Consider the following 10,822-nt stretch of genomic DNA (forward strand, 5'->3'; position numbering starts at 1 on the left):
GGGCCGAGGGGAGGGGTCGGCGGGGACTGATGCTTATCCCCGTGCCCCGATCCGAGTCTCCCCACTCCTCAGCTCGCTGCCCTCCCCACTCCCTTCCGGCTCGCTGGCGCGTCCTCGCTCCCTTTTTGTGGCCTAGGCTCCTTTCACCTTCTGCTCCGGCTTGTCGCAATCGCTGTACAAAGGGCCTGGGGCGGGATTGGGGTGGGGGGGCGGGCGAGGGGAGCCGGGCCCGAACTGGCTGCCTCTGCGGGGCCACGGCCAATCCCGAGCGCCCACCGCCCACCCCCACCCCCCACCCCACCCCCGCGCAGGAGAGCCCTGGGCAGCTCCGCCCGCAGAGCCGGGAGCTCTCCTACCCCACCATGCCGCCGTGGGGCGCCGCCCTCGCCCTGCTCCTGGCCGCGCTCGCCCTGCTTGGCCTGCTGGCCCCGCGGCTGCGGCGCGCCGTCGGAGCGAGGACTCTGCCGGGGGCCCGCGGCCAGGACCACGGGGAGGAGGCGGACGGCGGAGGCGCCGCGGCCCCGTTCAGCGACGGGCGGGAGCCGCTGCCCGGCGGGTGCAGGCTCATCTGTAAACCGTCGGCGCTGGCCCAGTGCCTGCTGAGCGCCTTGCGACGCTCGACTGCGCTGGAGCCGCGCCCGCGCTCCTGGCTCTCCGGGCCCCACCTGCAGACCCTCTGCCACTTCGTGCTGCCGGTAGGGCCGGGGCCTGAACTGGCCCGGGAGTACCTGCAGTTAGCGGACGACGGGCTGGTGGCCCTGGACTGGGTCGTGGGACCTTGTCCCCGGGGCCGGCGGGTCACCAACGCCGGGGGCCTCCCCGCGGTGCTGCTGGTGATCCCCAGTGCATGGGGGCGCCTCACTCGCAACGTGCTCGGCCTCTGCCTGCTCGCCCTGGAGCGCGGCTACTACCCGGTCATCTTCCACCGCCGCGGCCACCACGGCTGCCCGCTGGTCAGCCCCCGGCTGCAGCCTTTCGGGGACCCGTCCGACCTCAAAGAGGCGGTCACTTACATCCGCTTCCGACACCCGGCGGCCCCTCTGTTCGCGGTGAGCGAGGGCTCGGGCTCGGCGCTTCTGCTGTCCTACCTGGGCGAGTGCGGCTCCTCCAGCTATGTGACCGGCGCTGCCTGCATCTCGCCCGTGCTGCGCTGCCGCGAGTGGTTTGAGGCCGGCCTGCCCTGGCCCTACGAGCGGGGCTTTCTGCTCCACCAGAAGGTGGCCCTCAGCAGGTGAGTAACGGAGGCCGCAGGCCGGCAAGAGGGAAATAGGGATCTTGGGCTGACGAAGAAACGGCCCTGCCTGGAATCGAATCACATAGGTTTAGGGCAATTTGGACAAAGTTCTCTTCACACACTTTCTGAGGCTGTCCAAACCCTCCAGTCTAGACAGAACCAGGGAAAGAAGTTTAAAAGCTATGGACGGACTTAACATCACTATGCTGGAACAGGGACTCCTGCCATGGGGCCCCATGGCCTCAGGTTCGCCCCAGGCTGTCCCAGCAACCTGAGCACCCGCCCCACCTGTAAGCAGAGGCAGCACCAGACAAGTTTACCACTTAACCCACAGCTTGTCAAATCAGCAAAGAGGGTTCTGGAAGCAATTGCAACTGATTGTCCAGGATGTTTCCTTATAGCATCTGAGCCTGGAGGTGACAGGAATCAGAAATTTGGTGGTATGTGATTTATTAACATTCTCTGGACCCCACAAAGGTTTTTGCATATTCCTCGATATTGATCCAAAAATATAAAGAATATGTCAACATACTTTTTAAAAAATCTCCAAAAGGAGAGCAATCCACCATTAGGTTGACAGGTGAGGCTTTGGCACTGAAGAAGCCTGAACAAATGACCACAGCAAATGACCAGGCCTCAGCTTGCACTGTTGCCTTCCTAGGAGGTGGCAAAATGAGGTCAAAGACATTCAAGCAGAAAGTGTGGTGAGGCAGAAAGACCTGGGATGTACAGTCAGACCCACGTTAGTTCAAATCCTAGCACTGGGTAGGTGCTCAAAAAATGGTGGCAATTGTGATTTCTCTTTTTCTCCTTGCCCCATTTTGTTCTGAGAAGGTCAAACCCTGAGCTCAACAATGGCCTGAAGTGTTGTCACAGCAGAGCAGTCCAAGGCAAGGTGTTCTCATATGGCTTAATTGCCAGTTTGCATCCCCAAATGATCGTGTGTCTCCCCCCCCCCCGCCCCCCCCGCCCAGTGCTGACTCGAGGCACCGGCTGACGGATAAGGTGAGGGAAGTGGAGAGGAAATCCGGACCTTTAGGGTCTGTCCTGCCCATGGAAGTTTAGGATGGAAAACTCAGGGCAAGCCTCTTTGAATGTTTGCCAGAGACACACATCCAAATTCAACTGGCTAAGTCTGGATTGGTCCACCCAAAGCACTGAGCTGCCCATCCCAGCCTTCGTGTCAGGGTGCCAGGCTCTCTCCATGGAGGCTGAAACAGCAAAAATGTCCCTCTTCCCCAGAGCAGTGGTTCTCAGGCTCCCATGTGGGAACTTACCCTCCTGGCTACTTCCTCTGCCGCTCAGCCCTCTCTAGGAATACCCGTATCACTGCTCAAGGTTTGCCATTATCTGGGCAGCATGTTAATCTTTAAATATCAGACTAATATAACCTGAAGTAAAATGTTAATGATGGGGGGGATGTCACTTGAATAGTCTGAGCCAGGGAGTTCTAGGAGGGGTTCAGGAGGTGATGGTTCAAAGCAGGTTGCCTAGAAGGTCGGGAGTTGAGGTCAGGAGGAGAGCTGTCACTATGGATCAGCCGCTGTGAAGTCATTTGCTGCCCTGGGGCTAGGCAGGTTAATGCCCTGAATGCCAGCCCATGTTGCCAGACTTTCCATTTCCCAAAAGATCCCAAATATCTGCAGTGTATGTGAACTCTCCTGGTTTTTTTTTTTTTTTTTTTTTTAAAGATTTTATTTGACAGAGAGAGACAGCGAGAGAGGGAACACAAGCAGGGGGAGTGGGAGAGTGAGAAGTAGGCTTCCTGCAGAGTAGGGAGCCTGATGTGGGGCTCGATCCCAGGACCCTGGGATCATGACCTGAGCTGAAGGCAGACGCTTAACGACTGAGCCACCCAGGTGCCCCAACTCTCCTGGTTTTAAATGATGACAGTTGGGTGCCTGGCCCGCTCAGTCCGTAGAGCATGTGACTCTTGATCTCAGGGTTGCTGTCCCTCCTTTGGGCATCGAGTTCACTTAAAAAGATAAAATCTTTTTTTTTTTTTTTTAAGATTTTATTTATTTGACAGAGAGAGACACAGTGAGAGAGGGAACACAGCAGGAGGAGAGGGAGAGGGAGAAGCAGGCTTCCCGCCGAGCAGGGAGCCTGATGAGGGGCTCGATCCCAGGACCCTGGGATCATGACCTGAGCTGAAGGCAGACGCTTAACCCACTGAGCCACCCAGGCGCCCCAAGATAAAATCTTTAAATGATGACAATGAAATGGAAGTTTAGTATCATACGGCCAAAGGATGCTTCTGTGGCCAGAATCTGGCCTGCGGCCTGCCCCTCTGGAGCTCCTGCTGTCGATCCGTTTTCTCATTCTTCCCTCTCTCTCCTACCTTCCCTGTTCCGCGTCGTGCTGCCAGGTACGCCTCGGCCCTGCAGGACACCGTGGACACCCACAGACTGTTCAGGAGCCGCTCCCTGCGCGAGTTTGAGGAGACCCTCTTCTGCCACACCAAGAGTTTCCCCATCAGCTGGGACACCTACTGGGACCACAACGACCCCCTCCGGGATGTGGACGAGGCCGCCGTGCCTGTGCTGTGTATCTCTAGCGCTGACGACCCTGTGTGCGGGCCCCCGGACCACTTTCTGCCCACGGAACTGTTTCACAACAACCCCTACTTCTTCCTCCTGCTCAGTCACCACGGAGGCCACTGCGGCTTCCTGCGCCAGGAGCCCTTGCCAGCCTGGAGCCATGAGGTCATCGTGGAGTACTTCCGGGCCTTGACTGAGTTCTTCCGGACGGAAGAGAGGATGAAAGGGCTGAGCAGGCACCGAGCTTCGTTCCTGGGGGGCCGGCGTCGCTGGGGCACCCTGCAGAAGAGGGAGGCCTCTCCCTCTTCCAACCTGGAGGAGATCTTTAGCTGGAAGCGATCGTATACGAGGTGAGACCTGGCCCAAGAACAGAGCTGGGCATGCCAGAGTCCTGAAAAGGCCGTGAGGACGGAAGGGGGCCTGCAGTTGGAGGCCTTTGCCTCTGATTCAGCCCCCCTCTCCTAGACTGGTCTGTGGAAAGAGATGGAACTTCCAGCAAGCTGGTGCTCACTTTACCCTGAGAACACTCCTGCCCCAGGCTTTGCTCAACACATTCCAGCTCTTCCTGGTCCGCAGCTGGGCTGTCACTGTCACGCTCTCCAGTCACCGACCTCCTAAGCCAAAGAATAGCACCCTTTGAGTCTAAGGACTCAGGAGAAAATGCTCCGTCCCTAGCGAGGACTCTAGAGAAAATGGGTGTATGTGCGTCATCGGGAAGCTCTGCCCCACATAAATAATCAGCCCTCCGACCCTGATTCTGGAGCTGGAGCCACTCAATGTCGTGAGGGCAGGATGTTTGTGTCTCAGTCCCACTTCCTTCATTCGGTTCTGTGGTTGTGGCACTCTGCTGACTTCATGCTGTGGCCGCCGTGGAAGCGGCCTCCTAGAGCCGCGGGGCTGCGTCAGTCTTGCGTGAGTGTGGGAAAGGCGGCCGAGGCAGTTAAGTGCGGTGCCGAGGCTGGGCTGGTGAGGACCGCAAGGTACAGAGAGTGTGTGTCCGTCGTCTGGAAGGCTGAGGTCCGGTCTTCCAGACCAGTCCTGCGGGTCTCGGTTGGGCTGATCTGGGGCTTCAGACTAGGGCTTCAAGCCTAGGGAGATCTTCAGGATGATTTTAGGAAGAGGGAGTTCTCGCACACAGGGTCCGCCAGCCTCTGGGGCACTCTGGCTGCTCCGTCCAGTACCGTTCCTGGATATTACTCCAGAAAGTCCTAACCAGGGCTGGTTTTCTTCTGCCGTGCAGGCTTCTCCTAGGTGGTGAAGAGTATAAACCTGCTATCCTTGGTGTCTTCTGGGTCGTTGCCCTCTTTTCTGACACTACTTCTAGCCTCTTCCTTTCCAGAGCCTGGAGAGACATCTGGGACCAGAGAAAACAAAAGTTGCAAGAGGTTGGCAAACGCTTAATCAGTGACTTATGAATATTTCACATTACCACGCTTTTTCTGCTCAATTTATTCAAAAGGCCATCCGTGCCGATGTAGAAAAAGCTTCTTCCTGGATCTGGCCACTCAGGGGCTGGTTTTATGGTGTTTGGTTTTGTGAGGAATAATGCTGAAGATCAGAGTAAAGCAAAGCATGGCACGGATTGATCCCCACATCCTGGTTTGAATTAGGCCATTAAACATTATCATAGGACATCTAGTTCTAGGTGTTGCTACGAAGTTTTATTTTAATTTGTCATCAAGAAAGAACACACCTGTTATAAGAGGAAGCTCCCTCCTGGCCTCACAAACAGCAAACCAATTTTAAAGAGGAGAGATGTTATCAAAAGCCATGTCCTGTGGCTCGGTATGAGGAATTCCAGGGGCCATAATTTCAGGTTTGGATAATCTTAGTCCAGCCGTGTTCTAGATCAAATAAGCAGAAACTAGGGCGCCTGAGTGGCTCAGTGGTTAAGCATCTGCCTTCAGCTCAGGTCATGATCCCAGGGTCCTGGGATCGAGCCCCGCATCAGGCTCCCTGCTCCGTGGGAAGCCTGCTTCCCCCTCTCCCACTCTCCCTGCTTGTGTTCCCTCTCTCGCTGTCTCTCTGTCAAATAAATAAATAAAATAGGAAGAAACTCTGAACTATCCCAGAATCTCACCTGAGATGCAGACAATGCTCAATTATATCTAAGGCACATTATCCTGTCATGAAAAAAATCACTTCCCTCCTTCCTCATTTCTTGCTCCGCCTCCTCCATGGTCCCCATCCAACATTCTTTCACCCTTTCTGAGCAGGAGAAATAATGAGGAACTGAAATCTAAAGAAGCCATTCTACTGCTCGTTTACAGCATCCATCTATCTAGGGCTTGCTGAGGAAGAATTACTAACGTCTGGCCACCCCGCTCCCCCCAGCATCTGGTACAGTAGGGATTCCAGTTAATTAGGGTGCTGCAGTTCCCCGCCCCCCACCATGCGGGACCCCAGGATCATTCAGAACTGACTGCAAAATGGGGGCAGCCCAGTGGGTTTTAAACTGTCGGGCTTACGGGGCCCCGAGGGCTGAGCTCTGGATTATTTCTCTAGGCCGGATACCTTGGGACTCTGGTTCTTTAAGGTAAAAGCTTTTGGAGAAATTGTGAGTGGTTTTCTTTTCCTTTTTATAAGAAAGCCAAGCTTGCAGGGGTGGGGTGGGTGTATATACATGTAACATTTTTCTTTCAGCGACAGCCCAGGCTTCATTCATTCCCTTGGACCCACAGCCCTAATACAGAGACTTTCTCCTCCGTGTCCCCTGTGCCACATGTGCTTATAACCTATCTCAGGAAGCCACTTCTTTTTTTTTTTTTTAAAGATTTTATTTATTTATTCATGAAAGACAGAGAGAGAGAGAGAGAGAGAAGCAGAGGGAGAAGCAGGCTCCCAAGGAGCAGGGAGCCCGATGCAGGACTCGATCCCAGGACCCTGGGATCATGACCTGAGCCGAAGGCAGACGCTTAACCGTCTGAGCCACCCAGGCGCCCAGGAAGCCACTTCTTTCTCATCTTTCCGTCACTGTTTTTTCAGCAAATTCTGCCAAAAATGTGCAGTTCCTGTTCAAGCAGGTTTGGGTGACCCTGAACTTCAGTCTAACACTGAAGGAATCGCCCATATTGGCTCTGTTTTGGTGAACAGCTAATCATACGAAACCAGCTGGAAGAAACCCAGGCACACTATTCTGAGACAATATGTGACCCTTGAACAAAATCCCAAGTTATGAGTTTGAGGAAACAAGAAACAAACAACAAAATAAAACTAAGACAACCCAAAGAAGTACCACTGAGTTGGTTTTCCAGGTCTCGAGTCTTAAGCGATCCTTGCAGGCCTCATTCACTTGCTTGCCTTCCTTTTGGTCTCTTCATTATTTATAACCACCTTCAAGTGGTAAGAGAAAACAACAACAACTCCCCAAACACAATGGTTTAGAGGAGGTATGATCTCAGAAGTAGATGGAGTCCTCTGTCTCCTCCCATTGGATCAGAATGCAGGAAGCAAAGGACTGCTTCTGAAGGCTTCTGATCTCGGAGACCTAAGACTGTGCTTGCTATGACTTAATTCTCTTAGAGAGTTAGTATTTTATCTTCTTTATACATAGGTTTCTAGGGTGTCTTGGCCAGAGATGATGGTATGTAGAAGAAAGCACCAAATCTTCACTTTGAGGAGTTATCATCTGTTTTGAGTGAAGGTATCCTTTTTGAGTACTGTTAAAAAAGAGGCCTTGACACAGGAAGTATCAGCTTGGCTTTATAGACAACCTCAAAATTACCCCCGAGTCAGAAGCTCCTCTCTACTTATCTTCCACCCAGACCACAGATCTTTCATCAGTCAGCCACCCTTGGTATCTTCCTTTAGAAATGAACTTTAGCATGGATTCCTCTCCCTGCTTAAACAAGCAGATACAATTGGCCACTTGGGTAGAACTTGGTAACAATGCCAATAAGGATCTGTGATTCCCTAGCCAAGCCACAAAGGATGGCATCAGAAATCTTCCCTAGTTCTTACCATTGGCAGAGACAAGACTAAGTTATACACAGGGAGTGCCCAGAGACGGAATGAACACCTCAGGAATTCTCACGTCACTGGTGGGACATGTAAGCTAGACTCCTGTTTGGGGACATATGCCAAGAAATAAGGGTGTCCTAAATGAGTTTTCTTTTTTTTTTTTAAAGTAAGCTCTATGCCCAGCGTGGGGCTTGAACTAACAGCCCTGAGATCAGGAGTCGCATACTCTACCGACTGAGCCAGCCAGGCGCCCCAAGATTGGATAGAAGGTCTCTTGTCATCTGGGAGTCAGTGAACTGAAATAATGCGAATGAGCTCGGTGGGTTGTAAAGACTTTTGGTTGGCTTGAGAATCAAGATCACAGACCTGATACAGATTCTGGGAGTTGGGAGATGACATAAAGATTTTAATGAAATAAAATTTATTTTAAATGAAAATAACCTTGCCAAAGTGACCAGAGGATGTTTTAAAGTGTCCAGGAAGAACTAAGTTTGAAGGAAAAGTGGAATTTCATTAAAACAAAGACACTAACACTAATCAAAATTTAATGTCTCTAGCCCCTCTGCCTCCAGCCTTCCTGTATAATGATAATGAGGTAATACCCTAGTACTTATCACTAGTGTGGTTGAACAAAAATTCTCTCCAACTTGTTTGCTTCTGAATAATAAATTGCAGTCTCCCTGCAACGATGGAATGTCATTATTTTTTAAATCTCCAGAAACAAAGGCACTGTTTGTCTTCTGAAGTCCTCTGTGTACTGAGCCATACATGCTTACCTACCTGCAGAGTTAACAGAGCCTCCCTGCACATTCTGTATTTACCGGCTGTTGCTTCACTTCTGTACATCTAGCTTTGTGTCTCCTGACACTAACCAGTAGCAGCTCTGTTTAATCAACAACGAGGCCTCCTGCTCTGGGCTAATAATTTCCCAGCAAGCTCAAAATTCCCTGATCATCGATGGTACCTACACAGATATTTCCCACTGAGCAATTAGTAATTTGGGCATTGAATATAGAGTACTGAAGTAGCTTGGAGATGAGGGTTCTAGTTTCTACTTTATCTGTGACATGTGTGTCTTTGGGAAAGTTATTTTACAAGTTGTTCCATATGAAAAGACTGAGACTATAAAAAGGCCCTAATGTTTTTTTTTTTAAAGATTTTATTTATTTTATATGAGAGAGAGAGACAGCGAGAACAGGAACACAAGCAGGGGGAGTGGGAGAGGTTCAGAAGCAGGCTTCCCGCTGAGCAGGGAGCCCGATGTGGGACTCGATCCCAGGACCCTGGGGTCACGACGGCAGACGCTTAACAACTGAGCCACCCAGGCGCCCTGTTTTTTTTTTTTTTTTTTAAGATTTATTTATTTTAGAGAGTGAAGAGTATGAGCGGGGGAGAAGGGGAGGAAGGAGAAGCAGACTCCCCGCTGAATGAGGAGCCCAACATAGGACTCGATCTCAGGACTTTGAGATCATGACCCGAGATGCAATCAAGAGGAGGACGCTTAACCAAGTGAGCCACCCAGGCGCCCCAATAGGCCTTAATTTAGGAGATCTGTTAGGATGTAATGAAATAGTAAAAGTAGGTGAGATCCCATTCTCCAAGTCTACTTAGTTCATCAACCAGAGCTCAAAGACCTCTATTATGAGGTGTTACCTGCTTTCAGATCAGAATGTATTCCCCAATTCTTCTAAGGCCAAGAAGTTCCAGTTATTCCACTGCAAAGTTGGGAAGGGCCTACATGAGCTGGGTCCTGGGTTGCCCAATTGAAGGCAAACTCTCCCCACCCCCTTCTCAAACATACACATACTCAATAACCTTGTTATAGTTAATAGGTTTCACGCTGGTTCATTTTTCTGCTGGCTAAAACCCATCTGTTTTCCTAGTTCTTATAAATGATGGTCAGAGAAGACGTGACTTTAAGATCTCACCATTATTAGTGATGGAGCTAAAGACCAGAACTCAAATCAGTGCTATTTATACCATACTTTGCCTTCTCCTAGTCCCTGGCTGAGATGACAGTATAAATAATGCCCATTTTAGACTTCATAATGTAAAGGATGGTAACAAAAGGGGAAAGAATTTGTCCTCAGAGCTGCTCTAGTACACACCTCTGTGGGGAAGCCATGCACATTAATCTATAAATGGAACCCTTGAAGTTGTTTATTGCATAGCCTCAACACCCTCTGCAACTCTGTCTCCCTCTACCATTAAGAACAAGTATCTGCAGGGGCGCCTGGGTGGCTCAGTGGTTGAGCTTCTGCCTTCAGCTCAGGTCATGATCCCGGGGTCCTGGGATCGAGCCCCGCATCAGGCTCCCTGCTCGGCGGGAAGCCTGCTTCTCCCTCTCCCTCTCCCCCTGCTTGGGTTCCCTCTCTCGCTGTGTCTGTCAAATAAATAAAATCTTAAAAAAAAAAAAACAAGTATCTGCAGATATAGTAGCAATTAAAGCCACTAATTGGCCATGACACACACAGGAAAGCCTTGTTCCGCAGCTAGCATCTCTGAGATGCAAGTGATAGCACCGGCTTATCATCACTAGGGCTGTGGAGCTAGCCAAAAGCTCTGGTAAACTTTTATTTATGTTCAAATTTCTTTTACAGTCAGGTAGGATAGGCTTTGACCCCTAAACTTAACTCAGAGCCTCTTTGATGCATTTAGACAATGACAAATTAGACATTTGTTTTGGGTTGTTGGTAGTGGATACAGGCTAGAAGTACAAGCTTTACAATACTCTCCCCTTCCATGATAGGCCAAAGAGCCCAAATGCAGGGACAGAGCAGAAAGAAATCTTGTTTCTTAAACCTTTTTTGAGTTCCTCCAAATTCAAGGTAGGATGTTGAAAATGCTGGCGATAAGCGATCTGGGATCTAATCTTGGCTCTCCCACCTAGCTGTTTGACCCAGGCAAATTACACTATATAAATTGTTAATCTCAAAAATAGCCCAGTATCACCATACTAGGAGTTAAAAAGCTGTGTTAAGGGCGCCTGGGTGGCTCAGTTGATTAAGCAACTGCCTTCGGCTCAGGTCATGATCCCAGGGTTCTGGGATCGAGCCCCACATCGGGCTCCCTGCTCAGCGGGGAGTCT

General features: G+C 51.0%; 1 protein-coding gene across 1 annotated transcript; it reads left to right on the forward strand.

Annotated features, from left to right (window-relative positions):
- The first annotated feature begins 356 nt into the window (after positions 1-356).
- Positions 357-4,762, forward strand: ABHD15 (abhydrolase domain containing 15). Its single transcript, XM_035027666.1, has 2 exons — positions 357-1,231; positions 3,603-4,762. The coding sequence occupies exons 1-2, from the start codon at positions 363-365 to the stop codon at positions 4,126-4,128; spliced, it is 1,395 nt and encodes a 464-aa protein (XP_034883557.1). The 5' UTR covers positions 357-362; the 3' UTR covers positions 4,129-4,762.
- The last annotated feature ends 6,060 nt before the right edge of the window (positions 4,763-10,822 follow it).

This window comes from Mirounga leonina, unplaced genomic scaffold (assembly GCF_011800145.1).
Source record: "Mirounga leonina isolate KUSES-001 unplaced genomic scaffold, KU_Mleo_1.0 Mir_200, whole genome shotgun sequence".
In the NCBI taxonomy this organism is placed as follows: domain Eukaryota; kingdom Metazoa; phylum Chordata; class Mammalia; order Carnivora; family Phocidae; genus Mirounga; species Mirounga leonina.

What these genes read in the sequence shown, in the direction of transcription:
- ABHD15 (XM_035027666.1), top strand. Translation starts at nt 363, where the DNA reads ATGCCGCCGTGGGGCGCCGCCCTCGCCCTGCTCCTGGCCGCGCTCGCC. An exon ending in CAGAAGGTGGCCCTCAGCAG is followed by an intron (nt 1,232 to 3,602) that starts GTGAGTAACGGA and finishes TCGTGCTGCCAG; the next exon opens with GTACGCCTCGGCCCTGCAGG.